The sequence below is a fragment of the Phocoena phocoena genome, chromosome 2 (genome assembly GCF_963924675.1).
Source record: "Phocoena phocoena chromosome 2, mPhoPho1.1, whole genome shotgun sequence".
NCBI classification, from domain to species: Eukaryota; Metazoa; Chordata; class Mammalia; order Artiodactyla; family Phocoenidae; genus Phocoena; species Phocoena phocoena.
This window is the reverse complement of record NC_089220.1, coordinates 49,373,918-49,401,737: the sequence shown is the minus strand read 5'-3', so window position 1 is coordinate 49,401,737 and position 27,820 is coordinate 49,373,918. Positions and strand designations below refer to the sequence as shown.

Genomic DNA, 27,820 nt, shown 5'->3' with positions numbered 1-27,820 from the left:
ACCTTTACCCACGATAATAACAGTAACCATTTACTAAGCTCTCTCAATGTGCAAGACACTGTGATACATATTTTAGATGCATTATTTTATTGAATACTCAATAACCTTAAGAGAAGGTACTATTACTATCTCCAATTTACAGAAAACAAAACTAAGTTAAGCACCCTTCCCAGGGTAACAAAGCTATCAGTGAACACAGATCACCTCCTCCCAGAACTTGAACCACCACACATACTATTTCCTCAATACCCTTGTGTCCCGCTTTGATTCACCTATGTACCCAGGACTTACCTGGTTCCTTCCTTTTATCACAGGTATTGCATCACTTATTTACAAGTTATTCTACCCCTACGAGAATGTAAGGTTTTTACTGCATCCCTGTAATAGCCTAGGTCTGCACACAATAGAAAGTGAAGATTCAATAAATATTTGTAAAACTTCTATTTCTAATCAATGACTTTTCAACTTCATAAGCTGTGATATCCCTTCTTTAAATAACAATGGGCTTTTAAATAATATTTTTTTTTTAAATGGTGCTGTGTGCTTTAAGCAGCCCAGAGACTCCACTCAGGCTTCTACTCACCACTCAACAAAAATTTGTGCTGTAAATTCACTTACTTCACAGGGGCTCGAGCATAAACCTGAAGCCAATCAGGAATTTCTGCAGTATGATAAGGATTTGCAGGTACCAGAAGGGACTGATTTCTTTCAGTTTGCTGTGGCTGGTATGTGACAGGAGGAGGTTGATCATACCGAGGTACACTAAGAAGAAACAATCAATGTTCATTAGGATAAAGGCCCTAAATAAAACATGAAATATAAGAATAATACTTAAGTCTTTTTCAATGTCCCTCTTGCCCAAACTTCTACCACCTAAAAAACATAAGGATCTGGCTTTTTTTTAAAACCATACTATAGGGGAAGTAAAATGCACCTTCTCTTGGAAACTTGTATGTCACTAGTGATGGATATAAAACTAAGCTAAATCTTTACATATTTTTAAGAGATTTCATCTGGCTGATATTTATTCTTTTCAAGGGCAACTTTAAAGAAGGCTATTAAAAAAGTCAGAGCTAAGTTATAATCTTTATACAGAGGCTTAAAACTAGAATCAAATTTTAGTAATAACTAGTAATTAGCTATAAATTTATACTGGAAAAGTTGATAATTTTTCTCAAAATAAGAATGGATATTTTCTTTCTCCTTTAGGCTGAAAAGGGGGTTTGGAACAGGTACTACAGTAGGAGTGAGTACTGTGCTTGAAATATCCACATAACTATACTATTTCCTTTCTACTTTTACCACCTTAAGAGAGCATATGGGAGTTAGGGTTGATTAGAACCTGTTTTTAGAACCTGTTTTAAGTCAGAGACTTAAAAAAAAAAAAAAAGACCATGCTTTTAATTAGTGCTAACAGCCTATAAGTTGGGGGAGGGGGGAAGGAAAGAACAGCAAGGTGGGGTAAGGGCTCTTAATGGGAAGATGCTAAGGAAAGCACTGACCCACTTGAAGGTTAAAGACTGAATTCCGGGAGACCATAATGGCCTATTCCAGACTTGGAGATAAAACTGGAAGAGCCTGCCTCCAAACATAAAGGTTTATGTGTGTATCAGGAAAGATCATTCCAGTACTAAACCAGGACTCAAGTAACTGTTGGATTAGACTGTAGTTAACAATTTAAAGATCAATGTGCAAATGGCACTGAATTTTATCTTCAACTCTTCTTTCATAAGTAGGTGCAAAGTGAAATATTCCTTGATAGCACAACTGGGAGGTGGGAAAGAACTGAGGCTTCGAAGTCAGATACACCCTGGGGGGAGTGCGGGTTAACCTCAGTTTGGCCAATTACAAGTTGCACGAATGTAAGCGAAACTGCTTCACTTCTCTAAACCTTAGCCTTTTTATTTGTAAAACCAGAATAAATTCATACCAAAAATGACTCTCCTAAGGATTAAATGACCTAATATATGTCAAAAGTTCTGTATAAGGATTAGCATAATACAGACAACCAAATAGATGCTAATACTACCTATCTGAGCTTAAGGAAGGCGTTTATTCTCTCCTGCTTAAAGTCTACAGAGTTGCTAAGAGAAGCAAATTAACTAATTGTGAAAATGCTTTGTAAACTATAAAATTCTATAATAATATTCAATATAAAATTAATGATGATAAACAGAAAACCAGGCTCAATATACTCTCAAATCTGGTTATATGGACCAGAAAGCCTCTGAGATCCAGTGACAGCAAACTGTAACCACGTTTTGTTGGGGGTTTTTAGGGTTTTTTTTTTTTGCATTTCTATCATCTATTCATTCAACAAAACATCTACCTGTGTGTGTGTCTCTGTGTTTGGTGCCGGGGACACAGCAGGAATACGTGGAACTCATCCCTGCCCTTGGGTAAGGGTTGTGATCAGGTGGGAGGGAGGCTACAAATTACCCCTATGTCACAGGCCGGCAAATTGAAGCCAGGGAGAGCAGCAGCTTGCCTGAGATGGTAAGGAGAGCAGGCAAAGGGGCCAGAGCCCAACACAGGCAGAGAGGCTGACTTGGTTCTTTTGAATGGATGACAACCTCACTTGCTCAATAAACACTGAGTGCCACTAAATGGAATCACTGGAAAAAAACTGTTTTTCAAACTTGAATTAAAAATCCAAATATGTAAAATGATTAAAACAGCACAATAATGACAAAGCTTAGTTTTCTGGGTGATAATATTAAAATGTAGGGACTTCACTGGTGTTGCAGTGGTTAAGAGTCCACCTGCCAATGCAGGGGACATGGATTCAAGCCCTGGTCCGGGAAGATCCCACATGCCATGGGGCAATTAAGCCTATGCGCCACAACTACTGAGCCCACGTGCCTAAAGCCCGTGCTCCACAACAAGAGAAGCCACCACAATGAGAAGCCCGCACAGTGCAATGAAGAGTAGTCCCCACTCACTGCAAATAGAGGAAGCCCATGCACAGCAATGAAGACCCAATGCAGCCAAAAATAAATAAATAAAATAGATAATTTTCACTTTCTTGTGTGGCAACAGTTAAAAAACATAAAATATCTGTAAATTGAATAAAATCAGCAAAACATAATTCAAAATATATTCTGACACATTAGAAGGTAGATGTGTATTTTTTATAGAAATTTAAATGTAAAGAGGCAGATATTCTATTTATTTACTTTAATTTCTGGGTATCTTTAACAAAAGCATTCTGGCATATTAAAGCAGAATCTGATCATAAGAATATTGATCCTGTTTTTGAGGTTTGTTTAAAAAGTTGTTTTTTAATTATTAAAGTCATTCATTACTAAATATAAGTCCAGAGGAAAAAATCTCATAAGCTGTGAAAAATAAAGTTTTCAAATCAAACTTCAGGACATCTTTCTCTTTGATAAAAATATGAGTTCAAAATCTAACATTAGACAATCCCAAAACAAAGAGTTAAGATAAAGTTGATAGTCTACCTCGGAGCACAGGGATGCCTATATTGAGCCTTTTTATTTGTGTGATCTACATAATAGGTTCCAAATTCTGATGACTCAACTCGCTCCCATCCTGGAGGAAGTCCTTCTCGCTCAAGAGGATGGCTCCAATGAGTTGTATTTGTGTTGTGATCTATATAATATTTCCTCCCTCTCATTGTCCAGTCCACAGACCAGCCAGGAGGAAGGGGTAAATCTTCAGAACCATGGTTAGTTAAATTTCCTAAAGATGTAGCAGCAACTCTCCCAATACCTGAGAAGAAAGAGAAAAAGAGAAGAAATAGAACAATTATTCATAGCTAAAAAATATGCCATATGAAAAACACTTACAAAATTAACTATCCCAATCGTACTCTTCCTGTTAAAAAAATCATGATTTTACTGTTGCAAATAAAATTTTTCATAAAACTAGCCAGTGTTACTATTATTTAATTACAAAAGAAGAGAGAAACTAGGCTCCCTGTTTGAAATCAGGCTTTTTTGGTTGATGCTTCCATCACCAGGCCATACAAAATTTAACTACTAACAAAGCTAATAAGTAAATATTATATGTATACTGCTAAAGGAAAAGTGAGGAACAGAAAAATTCACCTCATTCAAGATTTAAGATTTGACATTTCATCTAAAACAGCAAAAATGAACTTGTAAAACTATTCCCAGTTTGTAATTTCTTAAAAATAACCTGGCTGTACCATAAAACTATTAAGTAAGTTTACCAAGATAACACAGTATAAGGTCAACATACAAAAATCAATTTAACATCTCTATACTAACAACAATTAAAAATAAATTATACCACTTAGCTCCCAAAAATTAAATATTTACACATCAATCTAACAAAAAAATTGTGAGATCTGTATGCTGACAACTACAAAACAATGACGAAAGAAATGAAATGGGTGTGGTCAAGATGGTGGAGTAAGAAGACCCTGAGCTTGCTTCTTCCCTTGGGCGCACCAAAAATTTCCACTATTTACAGAGGAACTATTGATGAGAAAGACTAGAAACCAGCAGAAAAGATCTTCTACAACTAAAAATACAAAGAAGGAACCACAACAAGACTGATAGGAAAGGTGGAAACGCAGTATGGTCAAGAACCTTACGCCCACATGGGTGACCCACAAACAGGAGGATAATTACAACTGTAGAGATTCTCCCCAAGAAGCAAGGGGGCCCAAGTCCCACACTGGGCTCAGGAAGGACCCTGTCCAGGAAGACAAGCCCCCAGAACCTTTGTCTTTGTAGGCCAGCAGGGCTCACTTTCAGGAGAGCTGGAGGGCTGTGAGAAATAAAGACTCCACTCTTAAAGGGCATACACAAAACCTCACACACTCCGGGACCCAGGGCAGAAGCAATAATTTTAAAGAAGCTTGGGTCAGACCCACCTGCTAGTCTTGGAAAGCCTCCCAGAGAGGCAGGAGGAAACTGGACCTGACCCTGGGGACACAGACACTTGTGGCAGACATTTTGGGAGCTTCTTCTACCACCAAAAAGACACTGGTGCTGGCAAGCACTGTTTTGGAATTCTCCCTCTAACTTATTAGTACCAGAACCTGGCCTTGCCCACCAGCCTATGGGCACCAGTATTGGGACACAACAGGTCAAGCCAAACAATTAGCCCAGCTGGGACACAGCCCCACTCACCAGCAGGCCATCTGCCTTAAAACCCCCTGTGACCACAGCCACTCCAGGATATGCCCCTGTTCACCAGAAGGCCTAGGACCAAGACCCACATACCAGGGCACCAGCACTAGTCCTGGAATCCCCAGGACCCTGCAGCCAGATAACTCAGAACCTGGCTCCAACCACGAGTGGGCAGGCACTGGCTTCAGAACCCCCTGGGACCTGAACCCACCCACCAGCAAGCTGACAAACAACTCTAGGACCCCCAGGGCCCTGTAGTCAGAGACCCCAGGACCTAGCTCCGCTCACCAGTGAGTTGGCACTAGTCCCAGAACCTGGTTTCACCAACTGGTCGGTGGGCACCAGCCCCTGGATCCCCTGAGCCCCGGCCCCATCTGTCAGCAGGCAGACATCAGCCCTAGGACCACTACAGCCCTGCAGCCTGGCTTGTCAGGACCCAACCCTCCCACTAGCAGGATGGCACCAGTCCCAGGACCCCCTGGGCCCTGGCACCATCCACCAGCAGGCCAAAACCAGATCTGGGACACCTTAAGCCAATTTAGGCAGCCAACCTGGGATCCGGTCCCACCAACCAGTGGTCCAACACAAGCTCCGGGACTGCCAGGACCATGCCGACAGCTGTATAAGGAACCAGCCCCACCCACCTGCGGGCCAATACCAGCTCCAGGACCCCACAGGGCCCTATAGCCAGGGACCCTGGGACATGGCTCTGCCCAACAGAAAACCAAGTATAAAGCTATTAGGAAGGTTGAAAGACAAAAGTAATAAAATCATCTATATCCACAATAAGAAGTTAAGGGATACACAAACCAAAAAGAAGTAAAACATGACAAAACCGGTAAATGTCGGGGGGAGGGGTAAAAATGCAGGGTTGTTAAAATGCATTTGAACTTAAGAGATCACCAACTTAACCACATATATATACACACACACATATATGGCTATATATAAACCTCATGGTAACCACAAACCAAAAATCTATAATAAATACACAAAAATGAAAAAGAACCCAAATATAACACTAAAAATAGTCATCAAATGACATGAGAAGAGAACAAAAGGAACTACAGGGCTTCCCTGGTGGCACAGTGGTTGGCAGTCCGCCTGCCGATGCAGGGGACGCGGGTTCGTGCCCCGGTCCGGGAGTATCCCACGTGCCGCGGAGCGGCTGGGCTGGTGGGCCATGGCCGCTGAGCCTGTGCTCCGCGACGGGAGAGGCCACAGCAGTGATAGGCCTGCGTACCGCCAAAAAAAAAAAAGGATCTACAAACAACCCGCCAAACAATTAAGAAATGTCAATAAGTACATATCTATAAATGTAAACGGACTAAACACTCCAACCAAAAGACATAGAGTAGCTGAATGGATACAGAAAAAAAAAAAAGACCCATATATATGCTGCCTACAAGAGGCTCATTTCAGATCCAAACACACACACAGACTGATAATGACAGGATGGAAGAAGGTACTCCATGCAAATGGAAATGAAAAGAAAACAGGGATAGCAATATTTATACCAGACAAAACAGACTTTAAAACAAAGATTGTAACACGAGACAATGAAGAACATTACATATGATTACAGGATCAATCTAAGAAAAAGACATAACAATTGTATATATATATATATATATATATATATATATATATATATATACACCCAACATAGGAGCACCTAAATACATAAAGCAAATATTAAAAGATGTAAAGAGAGAAATTCACAGTAACACAACAATACTAGGGGACTTTAACATCCCACTTAACATCAATGAACAGATCACCCAAACAGAATATCAATAAGGAAACACTGGTCTTAAACAACACATTAGACCAAATGGACTTAATATATATAGGACATTCCACACAAAAGGAGAATATGCATTTTTTTTTCAACTGCACAGAGAACATTCTCCAGGATACAGAGCACACGCTAGGCCACAAAACAAATCTCAGTAAATTTAAGCCAACTGAAATCATGTCAAGCATCTTTTCCAACCACAACCCTTTGAGACTAAAAATCAACTACAATGAAAAAATAGCAAAAGACACAAACAAGTGGAGGCTAAACTAAGCTAATACACAACCCAACGAATCCCTGAAGAAATAAAGAAGAAATTTTAAAAATACCTGGAAACAAATGAAAATGAAAACACAAGAATCCACTATCTACACACTGCAGCAAAAGTAGTTCTGAGATGGAAGTTTATAACAGAAGAGATTAGCTCGAGATGGCAGAGTAGAAGGATGTGAGCTCACCCGCTTCTTACAAAAACACCAAAATAACAATTAACTGCTGAACAACCATTGACAAAAAAATGCTGGAACCTACCAAAAAAGATATCCTACAACCAAAGACAAAGAAAAAGCCACAACAAGACAGTATGAGGGGCGCAATCACAATAAAATCAAATCCCATACCCACTGGCTGGGCAACCCAAAAACTGGAAAACAATTATACCACCAAAGTTATCCCACAGAAGTGAAAGTTCTGAGCCCCATGTCAGCCTTCCCAACCTGGTGGTCCAGCAACAGGAAGAGGAGTCCCCGGAGAATCTGGCTTTGAAGGCCAGCGGTGTTTGATCGCAGGACTTCCACAGGACTGGGAGAAACAGAAGCTCTATTCTTGGAGAGTACACAAAAAGTCTCGTGCTCACCAGGACCCAGGGGAAAAAAGCAGTGACCCCATATGAGACAGGGCCAGACCTACCTGCCTAGTACTGGAGGATCTCCTGCAGAGGTGACGGGTGGCTGTGGCTCATGGCAGGTACAAAGACACTGGCAGCAGCAGATCCGGGGAGTATGCATTGGTGTGGGCCCTCCTGGAGGTTGCCATTAGCCCTACCCTACAGCCTGTAGGCTCCAGTGCTGGGGTTACCTCAGGCCAAACAACCAACAGGGCAGAAACACAGCCCCACCCATCAGCAGACAAGTGGCTGAAAAGTCTCCCTGAGCACAGCCCTGCCCACCAGAAGAACAAGACCCAGCTCCACCCACCACTGGGCAGGAACCAGCCCCTCCCACCAGGAAGCCTGCACAAGCCTCTTAGACAGCCTCATCCATCAGAGGGCAGACAGCAGAAGCAAGAACTACCATCCTGCAGCCTGTGGAAAGGAAACAGCAATCGCAGAAAGTTAGAAAAAGGAGATGGCAGAGGATTAGGTCCCAGATGATGGAACAAGATGAAACCCGCAGAAGAACAACTAAGTAAAATGGTGATAGCCAACCTATGGGAAAAAGAATTCAGAATGATAGTGAAGATGATCCAAGATCTTGGAAAAAGAATGGAAGCAAGGATTGAGAAGATGCAGGAAATGTTTAAAAAAGACCTAGAAAAACTGAAGAACAGACAAACAGACATGAACAATACATAACTGAAACGAAAAAAAAAACACTAGAAGGAATCAATAGCAGAATAACTGAGGCAGAAGAATGGATAGGTGACCTGGAAGACAGAATGGTGGAAATCACTGCCACAGAACAGAATAAAGAAAACAAAAATGAAAAGAAGACAGTCTAAGAGACCTCTGAGACAACATTAAATGCACCAACTTTCACATTATAGGGGTCCTAGAAGGAGAAGAGAAAAGAGAAAGGACCTGAGAAAATATTTGAAGAGATAATAGATGAAAACTTCCCTAACACGGGAAAGGAAACAGTCACCAAAGTCCAGGAAGTACAGAGAGTCCCAGGCAGTAAAAACCCAAGAAGGAACACACGGAGTCACACAGTAATCAAACTGATAAAAATTAAAGAGAAAAAATATTAAAACAAAAGAAAAGCAACAAAAAACATACAAGGGAACTCCCATAATGTTATCAGCTGATTCCTCAGCAGAAACTCTGCAGGCCAAAATGGAGTGGCATGATATATTAAAAGTGATGAAAGGGAAGAAACTACAACCAAGAATACTCTACCCAGGAAGGCTCTCATTCAAATTTAATGGAGAAATGAAAAGCTTTTCAGACAAACAAAAGCTAAGAGAATTCAGCACCACCAGACCAGCTTTGCAACAAATGCTAAAAGAACTTCTCTAAGTAGAAAAGACCACAACTAGAAACAAGAAAATTACGAATAGAAAAGCTCACGGGTAAAGGCAAACATACAGTAAAGCTAGAAAATCATTCACATACAAGTGTATCAAAACCAGCAATTGTGAGAAAAGGAGAACACAAATGCAGGATATTGGAAATGCATTTGACGTTAAAAGAACAGCAACTTAAAACAATCTTGTTTATATATAGACTGCTATATCAAACCTCATAGTAACCACAAACCGAAAATCTACAATAGATACACACCCAAAAAAGAAAAAGGAATCCAAACACTAAAGTTAGTCATCAAATCAGAAGAGAACAGGACAAAAGAGGAAGGGAAGGAAGTTTATAGCAATACAAGACTACCTCAAGAAACAAGAAAAATCTCACATAAACAATCTAACCTTACGCCTAAAGGAACTAGAAGAAAAGAACAAAACCCAAAGTTACTAAGAGAAAAGAAATCATAAAGGACAGAGAAGAAATAAATGAAATAGAGACTAAAAAGGCAATAGGAAATGGGCTTCCCTGGTGGTACAGTGGTTGAGAGTCCACCTGCCGATGCAGGGGACACGGGTTCCTGCCCCGGTCCAGGAGGATCCCACATGCCACGGAGCAGCTGGGCCTGTGAGCCATGGCCAGTGAGCCTGTGCGTCCAGAGCCTGCGCTCCACAACAGGAGAGGCCACAGCAGTGAGAGGCCCGCGTATCGAAAAAAAAAAAAAGGAAAGATCAATGAAACTAAGAGCTGGTTCTTTGAAAAGGAAAGAAAAATGGATAAATCTTTAGCCAGATTCATCAAGAAAAAAAGAGAGGGCTAACGTCAATAAAATCAGGAAAAATAGGGAAAAGTTACAACAAATATCATAGAAATACAAAGGATCGTAAAAGATTAATATGGATAATTACACATCAATAAAATGGACAGCCTAGAAGAAATGTACAAATTCCTAGAAATGCACGATCTCCCAAGATGGAACCAGGAAGAAATATTCAATAGAAGATACAAACCGACCAATTACTAGTAATGAAACTGAATCACTGATAAAAAAATACTCCCAAAAAACAAAAGACCAGGACCAGACAGTTGCACAAGAGAACTCTACCAAACATTTACCGAAGAGTTAACACCTATCCTTCTCAAACTATTCCAAAAATTGAACAGGAAGGAATGACCATGAAATCATTCTACAATACCAGCATCACCCTGATACCAAAACCAAAGACACCACAAAAAAATTACAAGCCAATATCACTAATAAACATAGATGCAAAAATCCTCAACAAAATATAAAAATCAAATTCAACAATACATTAAAAGGATCATACATCATGACCAGGTGAGATTTATCCCAGGGATGCAAGGATGGTTCAATATCTGCAAATTAATCAATGTGACACACCACGTTAACAAGTTGAAGAATAAAAACCATATCATCATCTCAACAGATGCAGAAAGAACTATTGACAAAATTCCACAACAATTTATGATAAAAACTCAGCAAAGTGGGTATAGAGAGAACATGTCTCAACACAATAAAATCCATTTATGACAAACCCATGGCCAACAAAATACTCAACAGTGAAGAGCTGAAAGCCTTTCCACTAAATTCAGGAACAAGACAAGGATGCCCACTCTCCCTGCTTCTACTTAATACAATATTGGAAGCCCTAGCCACAGCAATCAGACAAGAAAAATAAATAAAAGGTATCCAAATTGGAAGGGTAAAGGTAAAACTGTCACTATTCACAGATAAGATATTCTATAAAGAGAACCCTAAAGTCTCTGCACAGAAACTTTTAGAACAAATAAATGATCTCAGCAAGGCAGCAGGATACAAGATTAATATACAGAAATCTGTTGTGTTTCTATACACTAATAATGAAATATCAGAAAGAGAAAGTAAAGATAAAAACAATTCCATTTAAAACCTCACCCAAAAAACACAAACACAAAAACAAAAAAACCTAGGAATAAACTTAACCAAGGTAGTGAAAGACCTATATGCTGAAAACTACAAAACACTGATAAAGGAAACTGAAGAGGATTCGAAGAAATGTAAAGATATTCCATGCTCTTAAACTGGAAGAATTAATATTGCTAAAATGGCCATACTACCCAAAGCAGTCTGTAGATTTAATGCAACTCCTATCAAAACACCCATGACATTTTTCACAGAATGAAAACAAATAATTTTAAAATTTATATGGAACCACAAAAGACCCAGAGTTGCCAAAGCAATATTGAGAAAAAGAACAAAGCTGGAGGTATCAGTCGCCCAGGCTTCAGACTATACTTCAAAGCTACAGTAATCAAAACAGCATGGTACTAGTGCAAAAAGAGACACATAGATCAACGGAACGGAATAGAAAGCCCATAAATAAACTTACTCACCTACAGTCAATTAATCTATGACAAAGGAGGCAAGAATATACAATGGAGAAAAGACAGTCTCTTTCAACAAGAAGTACTGGGAAAGCTGGACAACTACATGTAAAATAATGAAATTAAAACATTCCTTCACACCATATAGAAAAATAAACTCAAAAGGGTTTAAAGACCTAAATTTAAGACACCACCATAAAACTCCTAGAAGATGACATAGGCAAAACATTCTTTGACATAAATCGTAGCAATATTTTCTTAGATCAGTCCCCAAGGCAAAAAAAAAGCAAAAACAAATAAATGGGACCGACTCAAACTTACAAGCTTTTGCACAGCAAAGGAAACCATAAACAAAATGAAAAGACAACCGATGGAATGGGAGAAAATATTTGCAAACAATGCAACCAACAAGGGGTTAATATCCAAAATATACAAACAGCTTACATAACTCAATGTTAAAAAAACAAATAACCCAATCAAAAAGTGAGCAGAAGACCTAAGTAGACATTTCTCCAAAGAAGACATACAGATGGCACATGAAAAGATGCTCAATGTTGCTAATTATTAGAGAAATGCAAATCAAAACTACAATGAGGCATCACCTCACACTGATCAGAATGGCCATCATCAAAGAGTCCACAAGTAATAAATGCCAGAGAGGGTGTGGAGAAGAGGGAACCCTCCTACACTGTTGGTGGGCATGTAAATTGGTGCAGCCACTATGGAAAACAGTATGAAGATTCCTTAAAAAACTAAAGTTGCATATGATCCAGCAATTCCACTCCTGGGCATATATCTGGAAAAGAGGAAAACTCTAACTCGAAAAGATACATGCACTCCAATGTTCATAGCAGCGCTATTTACAATACTTGACATGGAAGCAACTCAAGTGCCCATCAACAGACTGGCTTAAGAAGATATGGTGTATATATGTGTGTGTATACATACATATATATATGTATACACACACACACACACGCACAATGGAATATTACTCAACTCTAAAAAAGAATGAAATATTGCCATTTGCAGCAACATATGGATGGACCTAGAGAATATTATGCTTAGTGAAATAAGTCAGACAAAGACAAATACCACATGATATCATTTATTTGTAGAATCTAAAAAATAATACAAATGAATCTATACACAAAACAGAAACAGACTTACAGACATAGAAAACAAACTTATGGTTACCAAAAGGGGAAGGGAGGGACAAATCAAGAGTACAGGATTAACGGTTACAAATTATTACATATAAAATAGATAAGCAACAAGGGTTTACTGTATAGCACAGGGAATTATACCCAGTATCTTGTAATAACCTATAGTGGAATACAATCTGCAAAAAATGAATTGCTCTGCTGTACACCTGAAACTAACACAATACTGTAAACCAACTAGACTTCAAAAAAAAAATTAGAGAGGTATAACCCCTAAATCTAATATACATACAAAAACTGCCAAAAGCAGCTGGGCTAGAAGAACAGTAAAGAAATAAGTGGAAATAAGAACACAGCACTGCGTAAAACCAAGTAGCCCAACACACTACCCTGGTAATTTTTCCTTTTCCCTACACAACCCCTTACACCCCTCGCAACCACAGGAGCCAATTTCAAATAACTGGCAGAGAAAAACCCTAATTATTCAATAATGTATAATTAGGACAGCACAACATCAATTCTATAAGAAAAATTAAAGGGGCAAAAAGGTACAAAGTTGATTTAAAAAGAACATTCAAAAAAATGTTGCCCCATGGACTTCCCTGGTGGCACAGTGGTTAAGAATCCTCCTGCCAATACAGGGGACACGGGTTTGAGCCCTGGTCCGGGAAGATCCCACATGCCACGGAGCAACTAAGCCTGTGCGCCACAACTACTGAGCCTGCACTCTAGAGCCCGTAAGCCACAACTACTGAATCCTGAGCACCTAGAGCCCGTGCTCCACAACAAGAGAAGTCACCACAATGAGTAGCCCCCACTCGCCGCAATTAGAGAAAGCAGGCACACAGTAACAAAGACCCAACGCAGCCAAAAATAAATAAATAAATTTATATTAAAAAAAGTCCCAAAGCAGAGAGAAAAATGCAATTAAATATTCTGCCACTGCCATAAATTAAAAGAGAAAAAAGAATGAAGCAATCAACTCTCTGAAGGAAGACCACAAAGAAGCAAAGCAAGAACCCCCAAAACAGACGTAAAGACAATAGAGAAAATAGGTGTGCTTAGGAAAGAAAGAAAGATGAAGATAAAAACTGGAAGAACAAACATGCAGTGTTTGTTATGGTGGAGAAACCTGGCAAATCTTAACCAAGTGCTGAAGGTTAACATCACCAATAATGTCAATATAAAGATCATGTAACTCCTTCATATATAATGAAGACACTCCACCTCCGTGGTATTCTTTTCATAAACCAATAAACCCAGTCTAATCATGAGGAAAACATCAGACAAAATACAAACTGAGGAACAGTCTACAAAATATCTGACAAGTATTCCTCAAAACTGTCAAGGTCATGAAGAACAAGAAAAGACTAAGAGGGCTTCCCTGGTGGCGCAGTGGTTGAGAGTCTGCCTGCCGATGCAGGGGACACAGGTTCATGCCCTGGTCCGGGAAGATCCCACATGCCGCGGAGCGGCTGGGCCCGTGGGCCACGGCCACTGAGCCTGCGCGTCCAGAGCCTGTGCTCCGCAATGGGAGAGGCCACAACAGTGAGAGGCCCGCGTACCACAAAAAAAAAAAAGAAAAGACTAAGAAATTGTCATACACCAAAGAACACTAAGGAAATATGACAACTAAATGCAATGTGGTACTCTGCACTAGATCCTGTAACAGAAAATGAGTATTAAGGAAAAAGCTGGTGAAATCCAAATAAAGTTTGGTATTTAATTTTTTTTTAATCCTCAAGTTCATAAAGACACTAAAAAAATAAACCTCAGTGGTTACCTCTGGAGGTGGTTAGGGTATCAACTGACTATTCTGAAAAATAGTAAGTAAAGGAAAAGATCTACCATTTATCCTGTCTTATATGAATAGCAATATTGGATCTAGCCAATAATGATTAATGGCTTCCAAATCAATAGGTGAAAAGCTGATGGACAACATCATGATGATGAATTGGTATGACATCTGATCCCATGATCAAATTTAATATCACAAAAAGAGAAATCAGTCATTATGTGTGTCTGGAACTGATGCAATAGAATGTACACAACACCACCTATGAAGTACTCTGGCAGAACGGAAAATGCAAGAAGGAAAAGAAAATCACTCTTGCTCAGTACCCTTTGGGAAGAAAGGCATACATTTCTAAAACATATGGTGACTATAAAACAAAACAAAGCTAACAAGCCTTTTGGTGAAACTGACTTTGGCTTCTGTCACCTGCAACTGAAGGTTTATTTAGTAAGTGTAGCTTAAGCAACTTCAGTACTTAAAGAGAAAATATTTAAAGAGAAAAGAAATAAGCCAATGTACTAAAGACAAACACATAGCAAATAACTAAAATCATGCTGTTCAAGCATGCAGTGGCTTTATACCTTCTCATACGTCCATCACTAAAAATGTTGTAGTACTAGCCACAACCAAGGATAGCAATTTTTTAAAAGAATTATAATCAATTCAATGTATTCATATTGAGTTATTGATAAGACCCACAGCATTCTGGCCTGACAGAGGTCCCCCTGGAAACACACAGATTTCTAAATGTAGCATTAAAAACAAAAAGCTATTATAGTAATTTAAAACTGTACAGGCTCAGAGAGTTTGTGACAATTTCATTCATCTGCTTAGAAAATCCAAATTTCCATATACTGAACTTGCCTAAATCTAGAAACACATGTACTGTTACATGTAAACAATAGTAGGTACCAAACAGCAGATTTTAAACCATGATAAACTTGAAATTCACATTTAGAGGAAACACAAAGACCTCTCTGTAAAACCTCTGTGTCCAGGAACTAAACCTTGCAAGTTATTGATAAGGGAGCCATGAAGTCCACGAAGTCCCAAATAGGCTCATCAGCTTTACCAATGCCATGTGAAACCATGATTCCTAACCTTTTTAGTTAGTTTCAATGACAGTTTATTTAGTTTCAATGACAAACCACCCCCCCACTTTCTGAAGCTGCCACGTGCACTAAATTTTTTTCAAACTATTATTTGGATAATTCTATAAAACTAGTGAGAGATGAATGTATTGTACAAAAAGACTGGAAACCACCAATCTAAAACATAAAATATTATCAATAATAAAATAAGTCTAGCAGACTTAAAAAAAAAAGCTGTATCAAGCTCTAACACACCGGACCTCCACTCTTAAGTTCAGTTAGAAAGCTGAAACTTCAATAACCAAACATGCCAAATCTGGAAAAAGCATACAAGAGCATATGATACCTTACAAAAAACATGAGCACTAACAATTACGAATGTCTACTCTGTCCCTGGCCCTTTCCATATGTACTATTTCATACTCAATCAGCGCTATGAGGTAGTGGTATCATTACCAATTTACAGATGAGGAAACAAAGGTTCAAGTAAGTTATTTTACCAAAGGCCACACAGATGATATAAGGTCAAATGACAAATTTATTACCAACCACGTAATCTTACCCCAAAAGATCAACTGTAATTCTTCAAAGAAAATATGACTGCCACTAATAAAAGAAAATGCAATCTATACTTCTGAACTTGTTTCTGAGCTACAAGGGAAAAAATAGTTTTCCATAATTTCAATTATTAGTCCCAGAAAAGAATGAGTGGCATTCATAATCTTCAAAATAACTTCCATTTGCAGGAATTAATGGCACAAGCACCTTCCACTTACATAAAATAAACTAGAACATTAATAAGCTACATACATGATTTCCCAAAGACACAGATAAAGTATTACTTTGTCTCTCCACCAAGCTTTCACTAGATATGCCTCCAAAGAACTTACTGTCATACAAAAGTGGCAGATACCTACAAGATCTGCCCTTAGAGACAAGCTCAAAAATTCTTGTTTCCTCATGTTGAAGTGGCTACAGAGAATAAAATAGAATATGGAACTCTAATGACGGTTACAACCTCCAGGGTAATACTAAATATTACAGCCCATGTTATAATCAAGATGCTGATAAAAAGATATAAGGATTAAACTAAACCAACTGCCTTTTTTCCTCCTCTCCAAAATAACTACAAATAAAGTTGTGCTCCTAAGGATTATTAACACTTCCTCAAAAGAAGATTCTGGTTAACTAATACTTATGCATTTCCTGGAGTAAACACAACTCCAGTATTTTTTTTGTTGTTGTTGTTGGTAAGGCCTGGAACTTTTTAATTTGATCTTTATCACTTGATTTCTTTAGCTGTCTTTAAAAATAAAAGTTAAAAGTTTGTTACTTACAATTGCATAGAACTAAATTATTTAGGCGCAGAACAAAGGAATTCAATCTGCCTTTAGTATTCCAACTAAAGACTTCCTGTTAACAGCAGAATTCCTTCCTCTGGCACATACAGTAACTGCCTGTAGGCCAAAATGTTAAAGGTCAAATTTCACAGCTAAATGTAGAAAGTGCTAGGCCATAAAACCCTTTAAGATATTATACAACTTGTTTTTTGTACTTCTGCTAAATACAGTAATATGAAATTAACCCCTGAGATAAGGCGTTTCCTAAAAGTCTAAGTAATAACTAATTGGCCGGAATTACTACTGTCAAGTCATTACAAAACTATTTTCTTTCAAACCTTTTTTATGATTACATTAGTAACAAATCGAAATTTAAACCTTGTGAAAATAAATCTGTCTACAGCACATCCTTACTCTCCCACAAACTTACTTTCTCCTTTCCATTCATTCAAATTACCTGAACTCTCTCCAGCATAAATCTGGAAAATATAAGAAGTTTCAAGTCTTTTCAAGATGAATTCAAGAAACTTCCAGCTATTGTCTCATATTCAGATTGTTTTTCTTCTGGAAAAGACAGCTGTTAGGCTTTTCTGTTTGGTTAATAATTGGTTGTTAATCCTTCCCTGCCACTTAGGAGACCCCTGCAAAGAAGTTCCATTTTTTTCTGAAAGGTAAAACATTAATCTTATTGCCCTGATATAAATTAATGTTAAGTGAGATTTCTCAAGCATGTATCACTGTGGCAATAAGTGCAAATCTTTTTTAAAATGACATTCTTTAATTTGAAAAAGTATCCAATTAACTTGTATTTTATTTATTTCTAAGATATGATTGAGGAAAGCTGTTTTAAAGTCTGTCATTCAAATTACAAAAACTATATCAAATTGCATAAAAAGGGTCCTAAGAGAGAATCCGTAGAAATTTAGTTTTTACAGTATTTCCTCAAAGATATTTTGCGAATCAGAATTTTAAAATAAGATTTTTAACCTGGTATCATTAATTCTTCATACTTCAGGCATAAAAGTGTCATGAGCTATCAGTGATGTTTGCAACATAAATATACATGGGAAACATAAGTACGAAGAACAGCAATCTGTATTAACGAAAAACAGATTGTTATAAGCTATTATTCCCGCTACCCCTTGGCTACCAAAAATGTCTTAAGACTCCAGACTTGAAATCTGTGGATCCATTCACTTATTCAACCATTTATTTTTAGAGCACCTCTTATACAGTCAGGTGCTTTGCTAATCCTATCTGACTCTTCTCTTTCCCTCATCTCTCAATACCCATTATTGGCCAAGGCCCATCAATGCAGATGTGTCTCACTTTGCCCCTTTCCAAATGTCCCCAGCCTAGGCCAAATCCTCATTAACATTTAAAATATTAGCCATAAGACATGCACCAAATGGAAATCTATGGAGCTTTGAAACTACATATAAACAGTGTTTAACCTTAAGAAACTCATTAAAGTAAAAAAGCAAGGATATAAAACTGTACAGAGTATAATCACGACAATGTTAAAAAGAAATGTCATGGAAAAAGATGAAGGAAATAACTAAATACAAAGAATCTCTGGCATAATTAGTGCTTTACCTTTACTTTTCTGCATTTTGCAAATTTCCTATAATAAGCAGGTATTACTCTAAAAAATATATAAAAATGAACTTTATTTTTAAAACATACTATTTTGATTGGATAACAAATCATTTCTGAGGTTTAAAACTACACTATAGGGCTTCCCTGGTGGCGCAGTGGTTGGGAGCCTGCCTGCTGATGCAGGGGACACGGGTTTGTGCCCCGGTCCGGGAAGATCCTACATGCCGCAAAGCGGCTGGGCCCATGAGCCGTGGCCGCTGAGCCTGCGCGTCTGGAGCCTGTGCTCCGCAATGGGAGAGGCCACAGCAGTGAGAGGCCCGTGTACCGCAACAACAACAAAAAAAAAAACTACATGATATCAGAAATAGCCAAAAGAAACACTGAAGTATGCAACTGTCTAATCCTTTAACCTAGAATTTAAAAACAAAAAAGGCTCTCACCTATTTTCATTACAGTATTTCTATATGCCTAGAAAACGTCTCCTCTTCAATATCCCAGTGAGACTTGAATGTCAGCTTTCACAAAATAAGCTGCTCTTGCCAACTGTTCCATACTATTTTCAAAACTTCAGTGATTTACTTTCTCCCAAAACCATAATTAAGTCTCATTTTTCCTCCAAAAGCATCACAGATTTGCACTACCACTGGTACCTGAGGTTCTCTTTTCTCTAGCAATCTATCCTGAGTACAGCTAGTAAACTAATCTTTGAATACTGCTTTCATAAAATGAAAATCTTGTCCTTTTGAAATCTGCAATGGCTTCTGCTTGACTCGAGCTTAAATCCTACAGCCTGTTGTTGCATCACTAATCTCCACTCCATCTTACAACTTATTTCTTCAAACTAGACAGAATTACACAGTTACTTGGATTTACATGTCTGCTGTTTTCACTGATTATTTCACCTAAAATGTCCTTCCTATATCCCATGTCAATCTACAGTCCAAGCACAAAGAAAAATAGTTCAGGTCCTACCTCTTCCATGGACCACTCTCTAAGTATTCTAGCCTACCCTGATCTCTCTCTCTTCTGGCTCCCTATCGCAGTCAGTCAGTACCACATAGTATAACAACTGTCTGTCATCATTTTTCATATATTGGTTTTGTTCTCCCAAATAAGGTACCAGAAGTCAGATACCAAAAGGGAAAATGATAGACACATAAATGATTAATACTAAGTGAATGAAGTGTTTTCTACACTTAAAACGCTCATACACCACACTGTTTTTAAATCACTTTATTTGAAGTTTCATGGGCTAAAAAAGTAAATGTCTCATGTATTTTTCATTTTCATCCTGCCAAAATTTAAAGCCTACAACTTACTAGGAAAAAAACCAATCAGATTAAAAAGTTTAATTTTCAGCTTGCTTCAGTTTACCTAGTGTAATCTAGTACTTTAGGAATAAAGTAGAACTGTGCATTTCTCCTATCTCTTCTGCTCCCCGTCAGGAAAATTATCCCAAAGTCAGGAAATATAGAGAGCAGATTTTTGAAAATTATATGGCAAATATTTTTGCTCATTGCAAAAAGCACAACAACAAAAAGACACACTTAACACACAATTCATCATTTGACAATAAGTCTTTTTAAACTAGGGAAATAATTCTTTAACTACAAAAACAGTTCTGTTAAAAAAGAAACAGTGCAAGTGTTAGCTAAGTAATGATGCAGTTGCCCGTGGTATCACCTACCATGCGCAATTCTTATTTGCCTTTCCTTTCCCAGGTTTAAGTCCAGTTTCTCTGAATCCCTAACTGTCCCATTCTACTAAATCTAAACATAGATTCAATCCAACTACAGACATTAAAATCTCTCTAAGTTTTCAAGGTTCATACTGTTAACAGTCTAGATAGCCTTCAGATACGTATCAAGTTTTTACAAAATAATTAGGTGAGTTAATGGACACAAAATTCTTTCCCTCCGTGTAGGTTAATAATTATTTGCAAGCAGGCTTAGCAAGACTGGCAATATGGAGTAGTAGTTCTCTAGGAGTATCTGTTAGCTTCCCAAGAAAATCTAGAAAAAGAACATCTTTTTAATGAAGTGTTAATAAACCTAAATACAAACTAATTTTAAGTTACCTGAAGCATGCCTCCCCTGATTCTGTGGCATTCTTTGGAAGAGATCATGGTTGTATTCATAATATCTATAGTCTTCGTGTGCTCGATCTCCAAGCGGGCGCCTCCTCTGACCATCAAAATAATTATCTGAATAATAATATCGGGAACCAGAGTCTCCATTTTCAACAGCAAAATTAACTTCTGTTAAAAATGACTGAGAAGAGCCATATTCCCTAGGGACATCTGCTAGACTCCTGGCAAGGTAAGAAGGTGCAGATAATCTGTTGCTTTCTCTTCTCATTATTTCATGAGGTGTTCTTTGAATTGGAGTTCTAAGGAAACTATGGTTTCTTGAAACTATTCCATCTCCAGAAGCTGCAAAGGCATTAGAGCTTGAATCTGGAAGACAGATATCAGTTCGTCTTGGAATTGTTGGACCATGCCGGATAAATGAAGGCATAAGATCTATAACAGAACAAAGAGTAAAATGACCAGTAAGTAATACACTTTTCAAAAGTTGTTCATTTATATCTATCACCCCAAAATGAAAAATTTCAATGGACTTAAGAAAACACAATTTAAAATTTGGACTTAAGAAAACACAATTTAAAATTTTAGGAAAGTATTTGGGTTTGTTTGTTTGTTTGTTTATTTATGGCTGCGTTGGGTCTTCATTGCTGCGTGCAGGCTTTCTCTAGTTGCGGTGAGCGGGGGCTACTCTTGGTTGCGGTGTGCAGGTTTCTCATTGCAGTGGCTTCTCATTGCAGAACACGGGCTCTAGGCACATGGGCTTCAGTAGTTGTGGCACGCGGGCTCTAGAGCGCAGGGTCAGTAGTTGTGGCGCACAGGCTTAGTTGCTCTGAGGCACGTGGGATCTTCCCGGACCAGGGCTCGAACCCGCGTCCCCTGCATTGGCAGGCGGATTATTAACCACTGCGTCACCAGGGAAGTCCCTGGGTATTTAAAAATTGAGGCTGATTGATGTCTTCCCACTCAAATGAATTTATAATTTGTATAAACATGTTATATGTAAGCTCTGCCAGAATCGGACGTATTCTGCATACTACCATACATGATATGATTAAACGTCAATAAGCTTAACTATGAAATACACATTAATGAAACACTCATGAATAAACATGTAAACGATCTAACAAATGGATACAGAGTTAACCAGCATAACTTAACATTTCAGTTTGTTTTGCTGATTTTACTTCATTTTCAAAATTCCCCAAGCCCTTCTTCAAGCAAACATGATTTAAAAAATAAAACAGAACATAATGCTATTCCCAAACACGTAAAGGTGAATTCCTCTAAAAAGATTTTAATATTATTAACCTGGCCTTCCTACTCTTGGAATTATGTAGCAGTAGTACAGTAATCAAAACATGGAAAAACTAAAAATTTAACTATGAAAATTAAAAAATAAAAAAGATCTCATTTCTGGGACTACCCTAGTGGTCCAGTGGTTAAGACTCTGCCTTCCAATGCAGAGGGCGCAGGTTCCATCCCTGGTCCGGGAACTAAGATCCCACATGCCGCAGGGTGTGGCCAAAAATCTTAAAAAAAAAAAAAAAAAGAATCTCATTTCGAAGAGACACACAAATGTTGAACCAGTTCAAAAAAACGTCAAGTCTAAAACTATGGCTCCTTTAAGAACAATTAAAACTCAAAACAGAAGATAAGAACAATGGCTTTAAGGAAAAAGTACTTTTTTTTTTTTAATTTTTGGCTGAGTTGGGTCTTCGTTGCAGTGCACGGGCTTCTCATCTTGGTGGCTTCTCTTGTGGAGCACGAGCTCTAGGCACACAGGCTTCAGTAGCTGGGGCACACGGACTCAGTAGTTGTGGCTCCTGGGCTCTAGAGCACAGGCTCAGTAGTTGTGGCACACGGGCTTAGTTGCTCCGCGGCATGTGGGATCTTCCCGGACCAGGGCTCGAACCCATGTCCCCTGCATTGGTAGGCGGATTCTTAACCACTGCGCCACCAGGGAAGCCCAGGATACAGCACTTTTGAACACAGAACTTAAATAGCTTGGGTATTCCTGGTTAGAAAGCAAATATCTTTATAACAAGAAGAAAACTGGATTTGGAGACCGTTTTATTAGTTCGTTAACAGTATCAGAGAGCATTCATATTAATATACAACAGAAGCTAACTAAGCTAACTAGACAAAAATAAGTTTCCAAATAAACAAGGCTCAACATTTGATGAAACTAAAAAAGTAATTTCATGATTTCAAGTAATGTTCAATAAACTTTATTTGCAGCAAACTGCAAGCTATTTTAGCCAAAATCCTAAGAGAATGTGTAACCGAAAATCAAAATGTTAAAAAAGGCTTAAAAATCAAGTTTCAGGTTACTGATGTACCCATCTGATCTGTTCTGTTAAGAAAGCACTGCAAATACAAGGATAAATCTGGAAAGTTGATGATGTGGTTGTAATGGAAAAAACATGCTCTCCACACCTTTCTGTGTGATCTTGGGCAAATATTACTAGGAACCTCTATGAAAAGCTTTCCCAATTACAATATGAGGTAATGCTTAAGTCACAAAGTCACCAGCTTCCAAGAAGGAAACTTACACAAAGGACCCAGCAGTATGAGCACCAAAAAATTAGCTCCTTAGCTCACAAATGTTCTGAACACACAAGCAAGACTTAAAAATTCAAAAGACTCCGCCGGAAAATCAGAGTCAAATACTTAAATTGAAAATTAGAAAAGTGCCAGTGTTCAGGGGGAAGAAAAATGCACTCTATTAAATTTCTTTTTAAATACAGAAAAAAAAACTTTTTCGTAATATACCCTAAAATATGATAGAATTTGAGTACTTTCTTTTAGGGGTCTCTAGGGTGCTTTATTTGAAGCAATTCTCACGACGAACACAGCCAAACATGTAATTTTGGCTCCTCCACCCTGAGATCTACTATTGATGAGGCTTTGGGTAGTGGCTACAATAGCGACGGTCAGCTTTCAGCTCCTCACTTCTGCATCCAACAGCTGACGGGCTAAGGAATTCTACCCAAGCATTCGCACGGCTTCCAGCACGGGCGAGTGACACCCTCAATGTTTACAAACACAAGACAAATCTCGACGTAACGAGAAGAGAAAAACATGTGCCCCAGTGTAATCACTTTAATTCGTATAAAATCAGGGGATCAGCAATTTAAGTGTTTCCTAAAGAACCTCTTTCTTCCCGTAATCAAAACCAACGACACTGCCACAAGGGAACCGGGAAGTCTGTGGTTATTTGGGGGGAGGGGGGCGGAGGTGGACTAATCTAAGTTTCTTATTCTTTATCAGCTTTCAAACAACGAACACCACTCCAGGCATAACAAAATTAAAAAACAAAACAAAAACCAATATTCCACAGAGACCCAAAAGGAATGCGAAGCCGCGGGGAGCGGCGTCCGGCACCCCGCCCGGGTCCCCGCAGCCCGTGGCCGCCCCGGCCAGGTGTGGGCGCGGCGCCCGACACTCACTCCGCAGCAGAGGCGACGTCTCCTTCTTTACGTACTTCCCCTGCACCTCAGCCGGCTTGGACACTTCGTTTTTGGTTTTTTTTCGGGACAGCATCCTTGTCCACGAGGCCCCAGGCCACACCAAGCAGCCGCCCTAGGGCTCCGCGCCGGGCTCCGGACGTCCCCGCCGCCACCTCCGCCGGCGCCGCCGCCTCCTTCCCTCCCGAGCCGCCGCCGCCGCCGCCGCCTCTCCGCAGCCCGGGGTCGCCCACAGGGACTGCCGCATGTTCGGGGCGCTAAGCGCGCCGGCCACCGCTCAATCTCTTGTCCGCTCCTTCCCGGAAGTCTACCCGCTCCGCGACGCTGCCCGAGAACTCAGAGAAGAGAGGCCAGGGACGCCCGCGCAGGGCCATGGTCCGCTGCGGGCCGCCTAATAGCCGCTACGGCCGCCGCCGCCGCCGCCTACATCCCGTAAACTTTCCCCGCGGCCGCTGGGAATTCTGGGAAACTCGACGCAGCCCGAGCGCCGCCGCCCCTCCCCCACACCAGCTCCGGGGCGCGGCTCGGACTGCCGGATGGTTGCCGAGCTCCTAGCTAACGGGCTGGCTCCGCTGTCTGCAGTAGGGGTAGCGGCTGCCCTCATTCCCCCTCGGCGAGAAGCAGGTCCCGCGGACACGAAGGACGAAACCCTCCCGCCGGAGGCCGTGGCACGCTCCTGCAAAGGAGCCTCTTCTACCCGCAGATTTTTCTCTCAGGACCTCGAGGGAGCCGGTGACGACCCCAAGATGCGTTCCCGTCCCCGGCCACGAAAGAGGACGTCCCTCTTGGAGTTTTTTGGGCTGGTAAATTCAAGTCCGTGATAGCACAGAACGCCAGTAGAGTTGAAGGAACACCACCACGCTTAGGCTAGTGCCGCACCAAAAAAAAAATCTAGAGCCCTCTTTTTGTTGAAAACATTAGTCTGGCCAATACTAATTAAACAGTATGAATCTGTAGTCTCCCAAGTGCCGGGGAGTGTGCATCTTTCTGATAAAGGAAAAAACGGAGGAAGAGGCCAAAATGGAGTTTCTACGATCTTTGATGTAAGATAAATTTGATTATTAGCATAATTTATTTAATCACCACTGTCATTATTATACGAACTAACCACATATCTCCTCTTGGAGATGTCAATGGGAAAAAATCAATAAATAATCTACAATAGGCATAGAAAAGAGTTTTATTTGAGCCAAACTGGGAAGTATAAGCCCAGAAGACAGCTTCTCAGATAACTCTAAGGAAGTGCTGGGGGAAGCATAGTTTTCCGCGTAGGTTTGTGTCTAGTGGGAACAAAGAACATTCAACAAGTCAGGGATGCGTTCCTTCAAGGTTTCCAAAAAATGTATCAGTTTGGAATACAGCGAGTCAGTATGGCCTTAGCACCTGGGAAGGGAGTCTTATCATTGAAGCAGCAACAGCATTGGTGGCCCAGCAAGGGAGGCATTTAATTTTTATTTTTAACATGGACATTATTTAGTTTTGGTAAGTGAGCTCTTTAATAATTAAAGCAGATGTACAATGTGTGTTTGATAGGCCACAGGCTGTTTTAGCTAGCATAAAGTTAACTCGTGTAATCCAGAATGACTTCCTTATACCTCAATATGTGAACATTTCTTTCTTAAATATTCCAGTATTAGATTTTTTGAGAATTTTGAGCACTAAAGGTCAAGACCTGGGATTTTTTAATCAAAAATAGACCCTGCTTTCTTCTATATAACTTAGCAGAGGGGCAAAATGTACAGGATAACATTTAGAAAATAAGATGGGATCCACCCCCAATTGACCAAATTGAGGCTTTGACAATGGAAAGTGCTTTCCCTGAGATAGGAAACATCCTACAAGAGATGTAAACAGTTAACAAAAGGCAAGGAATTTTCTACTTATACAAGGTTAGGAAGCTGTTCAAATTTTGTTTTGCCATGAACAAACAAATAAGACATTTTGTCTAGTGCCTGTCTCCATCTTTGCATATTGTTATGGTCCCTTGGTACAAATCTCTCACAATTCATTCAATAACCAACAAATATTTATTGATCACCCACTCTGCTAGGCACTGTTCTAGGTGCTTGGGATATAGCAATAGGCAAAGAATCCCTACTCTCATGGGGAAGAGAGACAATAAAGAAGAAAAGTAAATAAAATGTACTGTGCTGCATAGTGATAAGTGCTGAGGTGAAAATTAAACAAGAAAAAGAGGGTTTGTGATTTTAGTGGGACTAGCTCATGAGAAGGAGCCTTTGGAGTTAAGTGATAAAGGAAATTGGCAATGCAGCTATCTGGAGGAAGAATATTCCAGGCAGAAAGAACAGCAAGTGCAAAATCACTGCAAGTTACCATGTTCCTGGCAGTTTGAAGTAATGTAAGAAGGTCTGTGTAGCTGGAGCAGAGGAGTAGTGGGAAATGAAGTTAGAGAGGTAACAATGGCACCTAGGGCCTTGTAGGTAAGGAATTTCACTTTGAGCAGAGGAGTGACAGGATCTAACTTAATGTTTTTAAATAGGATGGTTTTGAATGCTGTGTTGAAAATAGACTGAATGGGAGCAAGGGTAGAAGTAGGGAGATCAGTCAAAAGCTATTGCTGGCTTGGAGCAGGCTAACAGCAGTGGAGATGATGCGAAGTGGTCAGACTTTGGATATATTTTAACGACAGAGCCAACAGGATTTGCTAACAAATTGAATATGGAGTATGAGAGAGAGAGAAATCAAGGATCACTCCTGTGGGTATGTAAATCTTAACAATAGAACAGAAATATTATGTATAAAATAAATAAGCTACAAGGATATATTGTACAACACAAGGAATACAGCCAATATTTGATAATAACTATTAATGGAGTATAACCTTTAAAAATTGTGAATCACTATGTTGTATACCTATAACATATAATATTGTATATCAACTGTATCTCAATTTAAAAAAAAAAGAATAGAATAGAATCTCAACAGAATAGCAGATTGTACTGTGAGAGGAACATCAGAAAAGCAGTTACTTGTTCCTGTTGTTCAGATAGGACCAGTACTAAAGTGTTGGTCGTGTGGATGGAGAGGAGTGATGAAACATAAATGGCGAGACAATGGGGTTTTGTTACAGATAGGGTATGGTGTCAGGAGATGAAGGGAGGGAAGGGGGAGCCAAAGAAGTGCCAGGTTTCTGCCTAGGGCTTACTTCAGAAGGATAAGAAAACAAAAGCATATTAAGACCTCGTTAATATAGCCAACTCTTCACACTTGTGGTTTTCCTAGAGACTGAAATACAGGATGCCTTGCACATTTATGTAAGAAAAAATACAGGATTTTATAGTTAGAAAAGAATCTTAGATCAGCTAGGCTAACCTCATTTTATTAATGTGGAAACCAAGCTAGAAAAATTAAGTGATTTGCTTCAGATTTTATTCCTGGTCAGTAGCAAACACATCTCAGGACTGGAGTTTTCTATTCCCATTTTGGACCTTTTCCTGTTATAGCACATGAAGAGTCCCACTAATGCGAGTCCAGTTTCTAACAGTTATTTTGAAAGCCATTCATGTTCCAAACAAAGAACGCCCCTTTTCAATGTTATTTCAGTTCTTTGAATTGAGAGAAAGCCTCAACTAGGTGCTCTTTTTAAGAGCTGTAATTTGCCTTTTTATCAAGGAGGGTGCATTCCAAGATCAACAGTCTGCAGACAGCATCAGCAGTAGCATTATGTGAACTTTTAATTCAAATCCTTAAATCCAGACACTTTGAATTCACATCTG

The 27,820-nt window shown here is 39.3% G+C and overlaps 1 protein-coding gene across 1 annotated transcript in view; it reads right to left on the bottom strand.

Moving 5' to 3' along the window:
• Nucleotides 1-24,527, bottom strand: part of SAV1 (salvador family WW domain containing protein 1) — a 31,061-nt gene extending 6,534 nt beyond the window's left edge. Inside the window, exons 1-4 of the mRNA XM_065872286.1 lie at nucleotides 24,066-24,527; nucleotides 20,608-21,051; nucleotides 3,462-3,732; nucleotides 619-762 (exon numbers count right to left, since the gene is read on the bottom strand). Coding sequence (XP_065728358.1) covers nucleotides 619-762; nucleotides 3,462-3,732; nucleotides 20,608-21,051; nucleotides 24,066-24,159 — 953 coding nt within the window. The 5' untranslated portion in view covers nucleotides 24,160-24,527. The remainder of the gene's footprint in view (nucleotides 1-618; nucleotides 763-3,461; nucleotides 3,733-20,607; nucleotides 21,052-24,065) is intronic.
• Between the last annotated feature and the right edge of the window lie 3,293 nt (nucleotides 24,528-27,820).